An 18960-nucleotide genomic window follows, 5' to 3' on the forward strand; every position below is an offset into this window, starting at 1 on the left:
TATCACAAGGCATGCAAAGAAACAGAGAATTATTGCCCATTCAATGGGAAAAACAAACAAACAAACAAAAAACAGAAACTGTCCTTGAGAAAGAGCAGATGGCAGATATACTAGATAAAAACTTTAAAACAACTGTCTTAAAGATGCTCAAAGAACTAAAGGTAGTGTGGAGAAAGTCAAGAAAACAATGTAAAAACAAAACAGATATATCAATAAAAAGATAAATAACCTAAAAAGAAACCAAAAAAAAAAAAAAAAAAACAATTCTAGAGCAGAGAAGTACAATAACTGAAATGAAAAATTCACTAGAGGGATTCAAAGGCAGATTTGAGCAGGCTGAAGAAAGAATCAGTGAACTTAAAGATAGGACAATTGAAATTATTGAGTCTGAGGAACAGAAAGAAAAATGATTAAAGAAAAGTATATAGAGCCTACAGGACCTGAGGGATACCATCAAGTAGACTAACCTACACATTGAGAGAGTTCCAAAAAAATGAAGAAAGAGAAAAAGATTTTTTAAGAAATAATGACCTAAAACTTTCCAAATTTGATGAAAAACATAAACAACCAAGAAGTTCAACAAACTCCAAGTAGGATGAACTCAAAGTTCACATGGAGACAAGTTACAATCAAACTATTGGAACGACAAAGAGAGAATCTTGAAAGCAGCAATAAAAAATGACTTATCACATATAAGCGATACTCAATAAGATTGTAAACAGATTTCTCATCAGAGATGTTGGAGGTCAGAAGGCAGTGGGACAAGTGTTGGCAAGTATATGAAGATATTGGAACCCTTGTGTACTGAGGATAGGAAGGTAAAATGGTACAACTACTGTGGAAAACAGTAAGGTGGTTCCTCAAAAAATAGCTATACCAGGAAGTAACCTGAGTGTGCCTTGAAAGATGAATGGATAAGCAAATATATATATATTCCAGCCATTTTAAAAGGATGAAAATTTTGACATATGCTTTAACATGGATGAATCTTGAGGGCATCTGCTGTACAACATTGTACCTATAGTCAACAACAATGTACCATAAACTTAAAAATTGGTTAAGAGGGTAGATCTCATGTTAAATGTTCTTACAATAAAAAAATGATAAGGAACACAGATACTTGAATACAGTCCTATGTATTCAAATGTAAATATGTAAATTGAATGAAAATTTATTGTTTAATGGGTATAGAGTTTCGGTTTTTCAAGATTAAAATAGTTCTGGAGCTAGATGGTAGTGATGGTTGTACAAGAATTCTGAATGTATTTAATTCCACAGAACTTTACACTCACAAATGGTTAAGATGGTAAATTTTAAGTTATGTGTATTTTACCACAATAAAAATTTTTAAAAACATCAAGGAAAAAATAGAATAAAGATGTGTTGCTTAGAGAAATCTAGTATGCCAGTGAGACAGCCTACTCAGAACTAATTTCCCACCAGTTCACCTTGGAATATCAACTAGCCACCCACTGTTTCCACCACCAGCAAGCTATATCATTCTTTAAAAAGTACCTGTAGAATATAATTAACTTTCTGGGGAAGTATCAAAATGATTAAAGAATAATGTCATCAGGTACACTCTTAATTTAAGTCTTATTTGCAATGGGAAGCAAACCAATTCAGAAACTGTGAAACAAAAGAGGACAGTTGGGGCTTCCCTGGTGGTGCAGTGGTTGCGAGTCCGCCTGCCGATGCCGTGCCCCGGTCCGGGAGGATCGCGCATGCAGCGGAGCGGATGGGCCCGTGAGCCATGGCCGCTGAGCCTGCACGTCTGGAGCCTGTGCTCCGCAACAGGAGAGGCCACAACAGTGAGAGGCCCGCGTACCGCAAACAAAAACCCAAAAAACAAAAGAGGACAGTTGTGTGACCTCCATTCTCCCAGCACCCTAAAGCCTGTGCCCTTTTTGCAGAATATGTAATTTGCTTTCATTACTCCTAAAAGTCACTGCAGTCAAGTGGTCTGTCCTGCCAGGGAAGGCTTGTGACACTTTTCCCAGGCTGGCCACAATGATGGGGCCTTCCAAATGACTTGCGCTCCTTGATCACGCTGCCACTGGACCGACAGGTCTAATTAGGCTAAGAAACACCTTTAATTAACATGGACTACTAGAGTCAACTTTTGACTCAGGAATGTGATTACCGGTGTCAGCCAACCAAATTTACCCTCTTTCATGCTTCATCATTACCAAGCCCATCAGATGTTCTTGAAATCTAGCTTTGTAAGTTTTTTTTTTCTTTTTTTTTTTTTTACTAAAACCACATCGTTCTTCAAAAGATAAGATCAATAATATTGATGGTATTCAATGGGGAAATATACATTGTAATGTTTCATTGACTGGCTTTATAGGTGGCAGTCCCTTAAACAAAACACATCATAGATACATCTTTCAATTATTTTATCTTATTCTGCCTAAATTTTTAAAGTTAGGTCATTGCATTCATAATCTTTTTCAGTAAAGGATCCCAGTAAAAATATTTTAATAACAGGATTTACCAAAAGCATGACATATGTAATATATATAATACATTCATACATATATTATATATAGTATGCTTTTGTATAAAACTTTTGTATTAATAAATTGTATAAATATTATCTATAATAGTATATAATACTATAAATTATGTATATATATATATGTTATAAATTGGCTCCATATATCTCTAGGGGATTATGGATGGGCTTTTGTGTGTGTGTATGTATATTTTGTTGTGGGAAAATGGTGCACAAACTTTCATTTAATTCTCAAAATGGGCTGTGGTCATCACCTCACAGCCATCAAATGAAAATGGTTAGAAACCGATGTCTAGAGCTATACTGTCCTAATACTGTAGCCATTAGCCACTCAACGCCTATTGAGCACTTGAAACGTGTCAAGTGTGAACTGAGATGCACTCTAAGTATAAAATACACACTGGATTTTGAAGAATCAACATGAAAAAGAAAGTGTCCATATCCCGATGATTTGCACATTGATTGCATGTGAAATAATAACATTTGGGATATAGCGGGTTAAATAAAATATGCTATTAGCATGAATTTCACCTGTCAGCTAATGTGACTAGTAGAAAATTTAAAATTACATATGTGGCTCACACTATATTTCTATTGTACAGCACTGGTTTGGGAAAAGTCAAAGCTTGGTCACAGGCAGGTTGCTGATTCTAGGAGGTTCCTACTAGCAGAAAAAAAAAAATTAGAATAGTTCCAACATTGGATTATAAGAGAGGTTTTAGCAAAAAATGTCAGACTATGCCTAAACATAACAGGGTTAAAAACAGATTTAAACTATTTTCATCCAGATATTCCAGCATAATTTACTTTAGAGAATCATGAATTTGGAAGAAGACTGATGTTAACTCTAAACCATCCATATTTGCAGATAATTCATGTGATGCATTTTGATAAGAATCTTAGAACAATAATGATTCAAAGCAAACTTTTGCTTTTAGCACACCAATAAGATGCTACATTTAAAAAACCCAGAAAATGTAGTAGGAAGCATTCATGAAGAAACATCTCAAGGGAAACTGGAATTTCCAATCATTAAAGGTATATGGGGCACTGTTGGTGGGAATGTAAATTGATACAGCCACTATGGAGAACAGTATGGAAGTTCCTTAAAAAACTAAAAATAGAATTATCATATGATCCAGCAATCCCACTACTGGGCATTTACCCAGAGAGAACCATAATTCAAAAAGACACATGCACCCCAATGTTCATTGCAGCACTATTTACAATAGCCAGGTCATGGAAGCAACCTAAATGCCCATTGACAGATGAATGGATAAAGAAGATGTGGTACATATATACAATGGAATATTACTCTGCCATAAAAAGGAAAAAATTGGGTCATTTGTTGAGATGTGGATGGATCTAGAGACTGTCATACAGAGTGAAGTAAGTCAGAAAGAGAAAAACAAATATCGTATATTAACGCACGTATGTGGAACCTAGAAAAATGGTACAGATGAACCGGTTTGCAGGGTGGAAGTTGAGACACAGCTGTAGAGAACAAATGTATGGACACCAAGCTGGGAAAGCCACAGGGGGGTGGCAATGGTGGTGTGATGAATTGGGTGATTGGGATTGACATGTATACACTGATGTGTATAAAATTGATGACTAATAAGAACCTGCTGTATAAAAAAATAAATAAAATTCAGAAAAAAGGTATACGGGTATGGTACTTTGATTCATGAATGTAAATAGTCTTCACCAACCCTTATGTGGTACCTATTATAACCCACATTTTATAGATGTGGAAACAGGTTCAAAAAGGTTGACTCATTGCCCTTTGAGAACAAGAACTCGGTCTTGTTTTCCACTTCGAGGCTAGTACTGGGTCTGCCACTTGGTAGGTGCTCAGTGAATGGCCATTGGCTGAAAAGGGACATTTTACTGATTCCAACACAACGTTTCTCTCTAAATACTGTCTGATTCCAACACGATGTTTCTCTCTAAATACTGTCTTATTACAACACCCTTGCTTTTCCCAATACTACATGCCGAGAGAGGTGTACTTTAACTATTTTTTAAAGTTCTCACCATAAATCAATGGGATATAAATATTTTTATTCTTTCTGTCAACAAAATTTGTGTATTTTTTTTTTTTTTTTGGAAAGCATCGTAATGTTAAATCATGCTTCCTGGAGGTTCAAAACATTACAAGTACCAGCTTGACTGGATATCACATCTAGTTGGTTGGACAAGCATTCAATGCACTAAACAAACGGAACATCTCTGTCCCTCATCCAAGTAATAAAGTACAGAGCAGTGGGCTCTCTCTCGCTGTCTCTCTCTCCCTCTTTCTCATTCTCAACAAGGGTCTTGATCTCGATTGCTTCTGCTCCTTGGAGTTTTGGATTTTCTCCTTGAACCCAATCCCAGCTGCCTCTTCTTTGCGCTGGAGAATGCACGTCCAACAACGTGCCTCTAAAAGTTTTGAGATTTACTTATGACTTAAAAACAAATACTAGATCTGAGCTCTTTCGATCTGCGCTTTTTCGATCTGAGTCTGAGTTCATCCAGGAATCCGCGTCCAAGGGCGGAATTCCTCCAGCAACAATTCCTGCTCCATTCAACTCATGAGCGTGAGCTGAGTCTGGTGCGTCTGCTCACACCGACTTGCACGTCGGGGCTCGCTCGCACATACCACCGCAGGGTGGGTCTCAGCCCCTCCCGGAGCCTAAACTGAAGGTCTGAGAGGACGTCGCACCTGGTCCCTACCCCTTCCCCGCCAAATCCTGCACAATAACCTCTCCTGCACGCTCAGAAAAGCAAAGCCCACTCCGTTTCCGGTCCTTCCCAGGCACGATCGCTCCAGTTTACCGTCATGTACCACCAGCTTGCGAATGCCATGGCGACAACCGATTTGCTCTGAGTCGCGCAGCGGAGAACCCGGCGAGGACACGGGGTGCAGCGCAGCAGGGGCCGGGCTCGCACTCCACCAGCCCCGGACCTGGCTGGCGCTGAGCTTTTCAAACCCCACAGCTGTCAGCGGGGGAGGCACCTGGGCGGGGCCTACATCGGCCCTGCCCGGCCGGGTTGACCCCGCCCCGCCCAATTTGGCGCAACGCTGGTTAGGGCAGAAGTGTTATTTTACCAGGCAGCCACGCCCTGCAGCCCGGACTTTACGCGGAAGACCCGACTTTTAGTTGAACTACCCCACCCAGTTCGGGGTCCCGAATGAAATGTATTACCCTTTTATCCTCAACCGCCTTTCACCCCAGTCTCATCAATCAACTTTTCCCAACGCAGGCCAACTCCAATCTGGCTTGCTCCATGTCCAATACACTTGGCCCAGGCCCGGCAGTACCCAGCCACCTCCTGTCACCTGCCCAGAGGCAGGTTCTGAGTCTTAAGTCCTTCTCAGGCTCGGGAGGGGGCGCACGGGGCAGCAGGCCAGGCAGGCTACCGCAAGGAGGCGGCCCACGGCTCCGGGGCCGGGGTCCTCCCCGCGCTCAGCCCTGCGGCTCCGGCACAAGTGCCACTCACCTCCTGAGTGTGGCGGGCCGCCGCAGCGCGCCGGGGCCGCGGGGAGGCGGCGGGCTTCTGGCCCGGCTGGGACATGGCGAGGCCGTGGGGAGCGCAGACTGGAAGGGAGGCCCGGGCGGGGAACGTTGGGAGCGAGGGAGGGAGGGAGTGGAAGGGCTGGCGGGCGCGCCCCGTGAGGCAGCTTTTCCGACCCAGCCCCGAACCCGCGCTGGGGCTCTGCCTCAACCCGCTGGACCCTCCCCTTCCTGCCCGCCGCTGGCTGTGCCCGGGCTGTAGCGGTCCGGGGCTCCCGGCCTTGCAACTTAACACCCTCGGCGCCGAATCTTCTCCGAGTGATGCCCCCACCTCCACCCTAGCACTGCTGGGTTCCCCCTGGCTCACAGAGAGGAGGGGCTGGAGGTCGCGGGGTTCCTCCTTCGACTTGCCCAGACTTGGCTTGCAGTTGCAACGGGAGAGCGGGACCCGGGCGTGGCCCGTCTACGCCTCAATACCCCACCCTAAGAATTTCAAGAATTAGACACCTTTTCTGCAATCTGCCCTGGTTTAGCTAGGAGAAGAATTTACCAACTGAAATCGGGCCCAAGCCTGGACCGTCTGGATTAGGAAGCGGATTAACAAAACCAAATTGGGGTGTGTGTGTGTGTGTGTGTGTGTGTGTGTGTGTGTGTGTGTAATGATGTTTTATGTGGAGGAAGCCTTAGGTTCCAATCGAAACCGAAGAACAGTCCCAAGTTTAAGCCCCTATAGGCTTTCTGGAGACTGCCACATTTTGTTTTGGAGGCTGGATTGCTTTTGTCTTTGGCTCATTTTAAACAGCACTTCCTGGTTTGGGGCTGTGAAATGTAACAAGCCTGAAGTGAAATGTAACAAGCCTGACTAGAAAACGCTCCTCTGCAGCGATTGTCTGCCTGTAGTTCTGCCGGTTTGTGATCAGATCTGACAGAAGAAAACTTGTTACCCTGCAATGACATTGCCAGTTTGGGACTCAGGGTCACTGCTGCCTTCCATGTTGTGTTTTAGACCGTTGGAGAGAGAGGGGGCAGGTTGTAAGGAAAGATTGGTCAATGGTGCATGCCATTTGGCAGAATCGAATTCTTGTTTCCTTCCCCCTTCTCATTTTTAGGGATTCTGACTTCCGTTTATTCAAGGGATTGGCTAGCCTTATTCTTAATGGGGGCAGCAGGGAGGAATGATTTAAACGCAATTCCTCTTATAGGGTTCCACTTACGATCTATGTATCTGATATTTCCAACAAACAGGCAGTAGGACAGGAATTTATACGTAGAAATGAATCAACTTGGATATGGGGCCTATGAGTGTCCATTCAAGAAAAATTGATTGGTGGCCTCAATTACATTTATAATTAAGGAAAATATGTCATAAGCATGAAAAATGCTTTTATGATTGTGACCAAACACCTACAGTAATTTAAGCAAACACAGAACTAAAGGGGTGAGATAATAGACCCACCTCCAGGCCCAGGAACTGGAAGCATCTAACTCAGGATCCTAGAGGGCCTAGATTCAGGATCCCCCGAGTACATTATTCTGACTCTGGAAGAACGGTTCCCATGAAAGTTTGAGGTATTTTCTAACATAGTATTTAAAATTGAACTTAAACCAGTTGGTTTTATATTTTGAAAGGCTTCCATGTAAAGCACAGTGAAAGGAACTATAGAGAGGCGATATAAAGGTTAAAATACATATTTCCTGCCCTCCAGGAACTTAGAGTTTAGCTGAAGTCATATGGCATTTGTAACACATGATCATTTGGGTGGCACTGAAAGACATACAGTGTGTGAATAAGTACAAATGTGCTTTGGGAATTTGGGGTTCTGTGGGTTTGGGGGATTATAGGAAGGGAAAGGAGGCTTGAAAGGGCTGGCTGGCTGGTGGGATGTGGTCAGAAGAAGAAAGGGTGGGGACAGATCAGGAAATAAAATGGAGCCCACCCACCTGGCTGGAGCCTCTGGTCCAAGGTCCGGAGTAATCAATCCATGTATTAACTTATTTATTAAGCACCCACACTATGCTTCTGATACAGTTGATAGCAAAATCTGTAAGAGAATGAATGACTTCAGCCTTCAGGCTTTGCTCAAGAGTCAGAACTCATATAAGCAGAACAATTACAGGCTAAACAGCACATTAATGATTATAAGTAAAGAAGAATTTCAAAGAAGTTGAAGAAGAGGATGATGTTTTCACTTTCTCTTGTAGTCAGTGAGGAATTTGGAACTTTGATACCATGACCAGCATTTGAGCATCTTGGGGAAGCTCGTTTTAAATATGTATGACACCTTTTGCTACATTTTTATTTGCACATATTCTAAGTAGAGGCATACCTCTGAGGTATTGCAGGTTTGGTTCCAGACCACTGCAGTGAAGCAAATATCACAATAAACCGAGTCACACGAATATTTTGTTTCCCAGTGAATACGAGAGTTACGTTTACACTGTACTGTAATCTATTAAGTGTGCAATAGCAAGTCTAAAAAAGTAATGTACATACCTTAGTTTAAAAATACGAAAACAAAACCAATTACCATGGTAACATCAAAGATCACTGATTATAGATCACCATAACAAGTATAATAGCAATGAAAAAGTTTGAGATATTGCAGGATTTACCAAAATGTGACACAGAGATATGAACTAAGCAAATGTTGTTGGAAAAATAGCACCTATAGACTTGGTCGATGTCAGGTTGCCACAAACCTTCAATTTGTAAAACATGCAATCTTTGCAAAGCACAATGAAGTGAAGTGCAATAAAACCTGAGGGGATGCCTGTATTTTATTTCTTTATTTACTCAGTAACAGGATGCCTGCTATGTGTCAGGTTCTGTGGAGGTAACAGGGACCTTCTGCACTCAAGGACCTTACAGTCTAGTAGGAAACACAGACAAATAAATCCACAATGACCATGCGATGAGGGCAGTGGCCAGCAGATGTATTCCAAGAGTGCTGTTGGATCCCTGGAGGGGCTTCTCATTCTGACTGAAGGGTGGGCAGGCTGGGGAGAGGGGGGAGCTCAGGGCTGCTTCCTCCCCACATCTTTGACTTGAGTTAGTTGAAACCTCCTCTGAATGATCGCCACATTGTATCTCCTCTCCCCCTGTCCTCATTACTGCTGTAGTTGTGCAGGAACTCATCACTTCTCATTGGGAAATGTATAAATGAGAAAAATAAAGGCAGGATGGTGTCCAGAGAAGGAGCCAGGGGAGCCTGAGAAGGTGCTGCAGAAGGAAGATAGTGGAAAAGTGGGCGCTAAGGTCCAGGGAGGAGGGTTGGCAAGAGAGAGCTGAGCCCTTATAAGCCTGCATCAACCAGTCTTTGGATATGGTTGAAGAGGGAGGGAGCATGGCTTTAAGGAAGGGAAGCGTCTCCCTTAAGCTGTGGCAACCCCCAAGTGGCTGATGAGTGTTGTCAGCTGGTGGCACTCCAGGAGCTGGAGTAGGGCCTTTTTATCCCCGAAGGGGATTCAGGTAGCTGATCACACCTGCTACACTCCCCAAGGCTATGTAACATCATAAAACTTTGGAAAAAGAATGGAGGAGGGGCTTCCCTGGTGGCGCGGTGGTTGAGAGTCCGCCTGCCGATGCAGGGGATGCGGGTTCGTGCCCCGGTCCGGGAAGATCCCACATGCTGCGGAGCGGCTGGGCCCGTGAGCCATGGCGGCTGAGCCTGTGCGTCCAGAGCCTGTGCTCCGCAACGGGAGAGGCCACAACAGTGAGAGGCCCACATACCGCAAAAAAAAACAAAAAAAACAAAAAAAACAAAAAAAAAAACAAAAAAAAAAAGAATGGAGGAGAGAATCAATATTGCAAAATTATGCTGTCAAATCGCTGTCTAACAGAACATTAGGTTTGAAAACATTACCCATTTTATTAAATTTCCCCCCCTTTTACAAAGGCATTTGTCTTCAAGAAGGCAATAGTGAAGAATACTTTGTTTCACAGAGCAGCCAGCATCCATAGAGTCAATACTACTATCCAGATATACAGAAACAACAACTTTACCACTTTTATTGCTGAGAATGGGTATAAAGATAAAATAAGCTTTTTATTTTCTAATTTTGTCTAGCGGTATTAAAACAAAACACAACAAAAGGGATTGCTCTGGAGGTCTGGCAGCTGGTGAGGAGGTAGGTATGACACCCTCTGCTTGCCAGGAAGCTCTAAGCCTTCAGCTTCTTCTGCTTTCCTTGCTGATTTCCCTTAGGTTTGCAACCTTCTGTCCTGTGGCTGTGGGTTCATGAAAAGAGCTCAGCTTGCACAGTTAGTACACTATGCTCTGCGGTGTCAACAACTAACTAGAGATGTGTAAATCATCCCTCTCCTGGTTCACATTTCCTGATGGCTCCTCAATGCCAGCAGGATGGTGTTCTGATCCCTTAACACGGCCTCCCAGGGCCTGCAGGTTGTGTCCTGGGCAGCCTTGTCTGCAGCTTTGTGCCTTCATGCCACTGTGTTCCAGCCATGCCTTCCTGCTTTCAGATGCCAGAACACACCGGGCTCTTCCCAGAGTTCCTGCCTTTGCTCATTTTCCTTCTCCTGAAATACTCCTCCCTTCCCATTCCCAAAGCTTTAACTTTCCCCAACACTGCATTATATTGTAACTGTCTAAGCCCATATAAAGCCCAGGATCCTCATGGCTCAATACTAAATTCGGCTTATATTTAAAGCAACAGGGACCCAGTGTTCCAAAAGTAACTAAAATCATTTAATCTTCACTGCAATCCCTTTACTGCACTTGGAAGTGCCTGAATGGGCACACAATCTGAACACTCAGCGAAACATCTTAAAAATCCTCTATCTCACTCCCACTGTCTCCCCCATGCTGAGAAACTTCTTCTGTAAACATTTCAAAAATCAACCGGAAGATGCTCTCTTGTTCTATTCCCCCTTCTTGTTTCCTTCTGCAATGATGCAATTCCTCCTAAAGGGTCCAAAGGAGGTAAAATCATTGTGAATATTAATGTTCTTTTATCTGCCTCATAACTGCTTGTCTATATCCTCCATTAGACTCCATGGCAAAAAGGATCATTTCAATCTTATTCACCAAACGTGAGATTCTGCCTGGAACAGAATATGTCCTCATTAAATATTTGTGGAATGAATAAGAACACATTGCTGGGTCTTTCCAGGCTAACCTTCCTTCTTCAAAAGATGAAAGGAGTAGACTGGGTAATTTAAAAGAACACTTATAATTGAAATGGTCTCTGATCACATAAGATCAGGAGGTCAGGAGAACTGTCTAAACACTTCGTGATACTATTTGTATTGAATGTACTGTATTTGTATTGAACAATACAAATATTTGTATACAACAAATACTATTGTATTTGTATTGAATGGCTCTCAGTCAATAATGACTGTAAGTAAATCAAACACCTATAGTACTTACTATGTACTAGGAATTTTTAAAGGACTTTGCATGTATTTGCTCATTTCACCCTTGTGAGGTAGGAACTGTTATTTGCCCCATGTTATAGGTAAGGAAACTAAGGCCCAGGGAAGTTGAATAATTTGCTCTGGGTTGCAAAGCTGCGAAGTGACACCATTAGCATTTGAATCTGGTGGGCTAGCTCTCTAGTGTGTGCTCCTAACCACTACTCTAAGATTACTCTTTGCTGTATACAGACATTGATAATGGACTGGGGATGTGGAAGGGCTGCATGACATCTTGGGGGTGGAGATTGAGATTATATTTCAAAATGAGTGATTTAATATCTGTAATGATAAAAGTAGATTTTTCTAAGGTATTTTAACTATCTGGTCTTCAGAGTGTATCTGGAGATGATAAAAATGATATATCTAGCCAGTCACCAAAAGTCATATATTATATGATTCCACTTATATGAAATGTTCAGAATAGGCAAATCTGTAGAGACAGACAGTAGATTAGCAGCTGTTTAGGGCTGGTGGAGCGAGGAGGTTGTAAGGACAGGAGGGAGATAGCTAAAGGGTTTGGGGTTTCTTTTTGAGGTGATAAAAAATATTCTAGAATTGACTGGTGATTTACATGTTTGTGAATATATTAAAAACCACTGAATTGCATAGTTAAATTGGGTGAATTGTGTAGTATGTGAATGATATTTCAATTAAGCTGTTATTAAAAAAATATTTCCTTATAAATCTGTCTTCAACATGATAGCTATCTATGAATTTCAAAAGAACACTTTAAGATCCTTCTGTTGGGCTCCCCTGGTGGCGCAGTGGTTGAGAGTCTGCCTGCAGATGCAGGGGACACGGGTTCATGCCCTGGTCCGGGAAGATCCCGCGGAGCGGCTGGGTCCGTGAGCCATGGCCACTGAGCCTGCGCGTCCAGAGCCTGTGCTCCACAACGGGAGAGGCCACAACAGTGAGAGGCCCGTGTACCGCAAAAAAAAAAAAAAGAATAGATCCTTCTGTAGTACAAGTCTTTCACTTAAACTTCTGTTTACCCACTTACATTTGCTGCTCCTCCAAGGGTTTTGGAAAGATACTGACAACAGGAGCACTTTTCTACGTGGCAGATTCAGATTGCATGTTGGTTAACTACTTCAAGCAATGAATGTGCTGCTGGAAGATTATCTTTAAACCTTTAAAAATGGTTATTATGAATAAAAATTTATTTCAAACATTTTAGGGGTGTTTATTCTCAGAAAATTCTTGTTAAACATAAAATTATTTTTCTATTAAAATTTTATTTTGGAATAATTTTAGACTTACAGAAAAGCTGCAAAGATAGTACAGAGTTCCCAGTTTCAGTTTCCCCAGTTACCATCTTATATTACCGTGATATATTCATCAAAACTAAGAAACCAACACTGGCATATTATTATTCGCCGAACTCCAGACTTTATTTGGATTTCACCAGTTATCTCATCAATGTCCTTTCTCTGTTTGAGGTTCTAATCCAGGATATCGCCTGCCGCACTATGGTCACATCTTCTTAGACTCTTCTGTGGTCTGTGACAGTTCTTTAGTCTTTCCTTGACAGGCTTTCATGACCTTGGCAGATTTCAGGAGTACTGGTCAGATGTTTTGTAGAATGTCCCTCAATTTGAGATTATCTGATGTTTTTCTCATGATTAGGCTGGGGCTGTGGGTTTGGGGGAACTACAGTGGTAAGTGGCTTATCATCACGTTGTATTGGGGGTGCCTGATATCCATGTGATTTATCACTAGTGATAGTAACCTCAATCACTTGAGTAAGGTGGTGTTTGCTGAGTTTCTCCACTGAAAAATATAATCTCTCCCTTCTTATACTCTATTCTTTGGAAGCAAGTCATTAAGTCCAGCTCACACTCAAATTTTTTTTTTTTTTTTTGCGGTACACGGGCCTCTCACTGTTGTGGCCTCTCCCGTTGTGGAGCACAGGCTCCAGACACGCAGGCTCAGCGGCCATGGCTCATGGGCCCAGCCGCTCCACGACATGTGGGATCTTCCCGAACCGGGGCACGAACCCGTGTCCCCTGCATCGGCAGGCGGACTCTCAACAACTGCGCCACCAGGGAAGCCCTAAAATTATTTTTAAATGTGAAAATTATTCTTATTTTTTGAAATATTTTATAAGACTTACAAAGGTGATTACAGTTGACTAAGAGGATGAAGTTTAACTGAGGCCCAGCCTCTCTGCTACGAACTAGCAATTGAAAAGTTATAATGAACATACATCCCCTGTCTTGCCATCTTCTTCTGGAATAATTTTGAGACTTGGGTTACTTTTGTTTTTATGAGTGGCTTGGCTTTTCTGCTGGTATAATTGTTATGTTTATGATGGGATTAGGTGGAGGGTACTTGGGTGGTTTGTTGCTGCCTAGTGACGTACAGAGAACTGTGAAGGAAAAACTACTCTGTTAACAGCCCAGTTCTCCTTACCTGCAGAGTCAAAAGTACCCTTCTGGTTTCATTATATTGTGTTTGTTAATTAGATCCAGTTCAGACTCTAAAGGCATTGGTTACAGAAGATCATACTTTAAGCATGACTTGTTTTTCAAATCAACATAGCATAGTTCTGTGGTAAAAATAGCCTTCTGGCAAAGAAGCTTCATTGCTTTGTAATACTCTTTTGCTGTAATAGGATTTTTACTTATATGAATTTTGGATTGTTTTCCAAGAGGTATCACTCGGTACTATTCAAGCCAATAGCACTTTTATGAGTAGATCAGTTTCCTTTTTCTGTGTTTTTCTGTGTTTCTGTGTCCCTCCAAAAAAGGTATGTTGGAGTCTTAACCCCATACTACAGAATCTGACCGTATTTGGAGATTGGGTTTTACAGAGATTACCAAATTAAAATGAGGTCATTATATGGGCCCTAATCCAGTATGATGGGTGTCATAAAAAGGAGAAATTGGGGCATAGGTGCACACGCAGGGAGGATGCCATGTGCAGTCTGGAGTTATACTGCCATAAGCCCAGGAACTACCAGAAGCTGGATAGAGACCTGAGATGGATCCTCCCCAGCACCTTCAGAAGGAGTGTGGCCCTGCTGACATGCTGCTTTTGGGCTTCAGCCTCCAGAACTATGACAGAATACATTTCTATTGTTCTAAGCCAGCCCTAGCTGTTGTCACGACAGCCATAGCAAACTAATACACTCAGGATGGGGACTGCGGGACACAAGTATAAAGATCCCAGCTCAAAATGACTCAGACCTTCTCCAGTTTTGTCCTGTACCAGAAAATGCCTCTTGTGAATTTGAATTCTGATTTGAGCATTTAGTCTAGAAAGAATAACTACCTCTTCAACTGGGGTTGTGTTTCTACAACATTCTTAGAAAGAAGGGCTACGATGTCACTTCTCTTCTGTGTGGACGAATCCACCTTTTAAGTTACATTTACTATGAGGCTTTGGATCTTCTTCTTTTTTTTTTTTTTTTTTGTGGTACGCAGGCCTCTTACTGTTGTGGCCTCTCCCGTTGCGGAGCACAGGCTCCAGACGCGCAGGCTCAGGGGCCATGGCCCACGGGCCCAGCCGCTCCATGGCATATGGGATCTTCCCGGACCGGGGTACGAACCTGTGTCCCCTGCATTGGCAGGCGGACTCTCAACCACTGTGCCACCAGGGAAGCCCTGTATCTTCTTACTCAAGTTTTCTTTTTCCATTCTTTCAACACTCTCTTTCACAACTTGTCTGAAGCTCACTGCCTTGCTGGTCTTGGCGCTCTCAAGCCTCTCAGGACAGGGCCAGTCAGCGACACCCCTCTGTCCTATGGTGTCACCTTCACATTCCTGCCCTCACAAACCTGTTCATTTCTCTCTCTGGGTTGAAGTTTCAGGACTTAAGTTAGTATTTTGGGATATTGTTTTTCTTTAAATGGCAAAATCTTTGAAGAAAGGGTCTTTCAACAAATTGCTCATAAATCTAATGGTTACAATTTATAGAATATTTATTCAGTACCTCTGTACTATGAACGTATATATGGACACTTGTTGATGATCACATAGAGCCAGGAATCATCACAAGTTGGATGTGATATATACATCTATATAGACTATATATATATAGAGAGAGACACTATATAGATATATATAGATATAGACACTTGTTCATGGTCACACAGAGCCAGGAATCATCACAGGTTGGATGGACTCTGAAGCCCTGACTCTGGGAATCACATTCAGTAAAGACGGCCTGTTAAGCCAAGTCTGACTAATAGAGCACTAATCTTTCCTCAGAAGAGTGTCAGCACAAGGTAGGTGCACTATTCATATTTGTGTTGCAGGAGGTGTTTGTAGCTCTGTATGGGTATTACTATGCTGTAGGAAAGAGGCATCATAAGGGAAGAAACCTCTCTACCACAATTATGAGGTTGAACCATCTAAAATTGCCTATATTCAAAATGTTTGACCTACAGAGATGACAACTTCATACAATTTAACCTTATACAATTGCTAAATGGATTTAAGCTAAAAGAAGGTTCAGTATCTTGCTGCTTGATTTGTTTTAAAACTTTTCCCCCATATCCATGAGCTCTGACTCCCATTGCACCCCTGGTTTCTGACAAGGACAGTTCATTATTGTGTTTCTGTCACTGTGTGTTCCTGACCTTAGCGGCTCTCTCACATTCAGACATTTTGTTTCAATAGGCATGGTTAAAGTTCTTCCCCCATGAAAGGCCGCTGGTGCCTGAGATTGGGAATGTCGCTTCTCCCAGGATCCGTTGTTGACCACCTTCTCTTAAATATTTGAAGTCAAGGGACCAGATTTCTAACTTTTTCTCCTCCATTGATCTGTTCTGTGGACCAGATCAGTCAACCTTTGCCACCTTGGTTTCTGCCTTGATAAGATAGTCTGGGGCCAGTGGACAAGTCTATCCAAAGAGTCATGAGAACTGGATTCTAGTCTTCCCAGAACCAGCGATGAGATCTTGACCCAACTGAGCAGTTTCTTATCTTTCTTAAGTAACTAAATGGGAATTATGTTCATCATGCATGCTTCACAGATTTATTATGGGTATTTAAACTATAAAATGCTATGCATATGTAATATGTTTCCTTAGCACTGCACCTAAACCTCAAGTTAGTAGAGGTAACGAAGATTAGCTAAACCCTGGTAGATATAGCAAGCTAGATAATAATGATGGGGATATAATAGCTAACAGTCACTGAGAATTTTCTCTGTGATAGACACTGCTCTAGATACTTTACTTGAATATTCTCATATAATCCTTATAACAACACCATAAGATAGATGTTACTATCTCTATCTTACAGTTAAAGAAACTGAGTTACAGAGAGGTTAAAGTAAATTACACAGTACATGGCAGAGCCAGGCATCGTATCCACACTTTCAGCCTGTGGTTGAGACATTTAACGCTCACCAAATATCCATGTGAGCCCCCTCATTTCCCAGACTCCCTTGTAATTATATTGGCCTTGTGAGTAGTTCTGGCCACTTGACTGGAAGTGCAGTGATGTGGGTTAACTAGTTTGAAGCATAAAAGAGTGGTTGTACCTACTACACTCTTGATGGGAATGTAAATTGGTGCAGCCACTATGGAGAACAGTATAGAGGTTCCTTAAAAAGCTAAAACTAGAGCTAACATATGATCCAGCAATTCCACTCCTGGGCATTTTTCTGGAGAAAACTGTAATTTGAAAAGATATGTGCACACCGACATTCATAGCAGCACTATTTATAATAGCTGAGACATGGAAGCAACCTAAATGTCCATCAACCCAGGAATGGATAAAGAAGATGCGGTCCATATATACATTGGAATATTACTCAGCCATAAAAAAGAATGAAATAATATCATTTGCAGCAACATGGATGAACCTAGAGATTATCATACTAAGTGAAGTAAGTCCAAAAGAGAAAGACAAATATCGTATGATATCCTTATATGTGGAATCTAAAATAGGACACAAATGAACTTATTTATGAAACAAAAACAGACTCACGGACATAGAAAACAAACTTATGGTTACCAAAGGGGAAAGGGGGTGGGGGAGGGATAAATTAGGTGTTGGGGATTAACATATACACACTACTATATATAAAATAGATAAACCACAAGGACCTACTGTATAGCACAGGGAACTATATTCAACATCCTGTAATATACCATAATGGAAAAGAATATGAAAAAGAACATATATATGTATAACTGAATCACTTTGCTGTACACCAGAAACCAATACAGCATTGTAAATCAACTACTATACTTCAATAAAAAAAGAAGACTGGTTATGAACTTTCCATACATTCTCCATTCCCCTGCCTAGGCCTCAAGTTGAAATGATGACATTATAAGTCAAAAACAGCGTGGATAACCTGAAAGCAAGCTGCCTTGGGGAGCCGATGGACCTGCAGTGAACTTTGCCTAAGAAAGAAATGTTCTTCTATTTGATTGGCCACTGAAGTTTCAGATTTGTTGGTTATTGCATTATAGCCTATCCTATCCTGACTAATATACTGCTTCTTGAAGTAAATATATTAGTATTTTTTCTTTGCATGTTGAAAGACACTCAATGTTAATAATCAGACAATCCTCCTCCAACATGCTTCCTCCTCAAAAACTTCTTTGCAAAGTTGCTTTATGCAGGGCTTCTCTTGTGGCGCAGTGATTGAGAGTCCGCCTGCCGATGCAGGGGACACGGGTTCATGCCCCGGTCCGGGAAGATCCCACATGCCGCGGAGCGGCTGGGCCCGTGAGCCAAGTTCGCTGAGCCTGCGCATCCGGAGCCTGTGCTCCGCAAAGGGAGAAGCCACAACGGTGAGAGGCCCGCGTACCGCAAAAAAAAAAAAAAAAAGTTACTTTATGCAATGTTCAAAGTTCTCTCCTCCACTTTCTCTACCCATCAGCCCAAGATATATTTTCCAGGTACCTATTTGTCTACCTACTTCCTATCTACCAGATTCTCGTGTGTGTGTGTGTGTGTGTGTGTGTGTGTGTGTGTGTGTGTGTGTGTGTGTGTGTCTGTGTAAGCTACTTTTGGTCAGTTCTTCTGGGTTTTTAAAAATGTCACTATTTGATTATATCTTCCTCTCTTGCATGTCTTGAGTTGATCTCTAATTTTCTTATCCTCTCCACGGTCTGGTCCTTTTCTTTGTGAGCCTTCTATCTCATTTGAGGTTGGAAAGGGGTAGTTATCTTACTGTGTGGGATGGAAGAAAGCGCCTGAGGTGCTAACCGCAATCTGTAGATGCTCACCCATCTCGATTGATTCAGCCCATGCCCCACCCCCAAATTCTGAACTTCAGCCTGGCATTCAGCCTGGCTCACTTCTGTCAGTAGCTTCTCTATAGGTGGTCGGGTTGTCACTTTCTCCATTCTCTAAATCAGTTTCCACTGCTCCACTCTCACTGTCCATTTTCCGGGAATGTGTTGGTTTCTCATGTCTGTAATTGTCTCCTGTTCTATTCTCTTTATCCTTGTGGGCTTATAACTTTCCTATTTGTTTTAAATTCATTTACTCTCCTTTTAGTGGGGCTTCAGGGGAGAGGAGTGATCAAGACACATGTTA

The 18960-nt window shown here is 42.1% G+C and overlaps 1 protein-coding gene across 15 annotated transcripts in view; it reads right to left on the reverse strand.

Moving 5' to 3' along the window:
• Positions 1-6448, reverse strand: part of CAST (calpastatin) — a 130528-nt gene extending 124080 nt beyond the window's left edge. For 2 of the 15 annotated variants that reach the window (XM_032626615.1, XM_032626613.1), the window contains exon 1: positions 6005-6381. In XM_032626615.1, coding sequence (XP_032482506.1) covers positions 6005-6079 — 75 coding nt within the window. In that variant the 5' untranslated portion in view covers positions 6080-6381. Of the gene's footprint in view, positions 1-5338; positions 5504-6004 lie in introns of those variants that run through there. The other 13 variants (XM_032626614.1, XM_032626616.1, XM_032626611.1 and 10 more) reach the window with 11 other exon arrangements.
• Positions 6449-18960: the final 12512 nt, after the last annotated feature.

This window comes from Phocoena sinus, chromosome 3, assembly GCF_008692025.1.
Source record: "Phocoena sinus isolate mPhoSin1 chromosome 3, mPhoSin1.pri, whole genome shotgun sequence".
Classification (NCBI taxonomy): Eukaryota; Metazoa; Chordata; class Mammalia; order Artiodactyla; family Phocoenidae; genus Phocoena; species Phocoena sinus.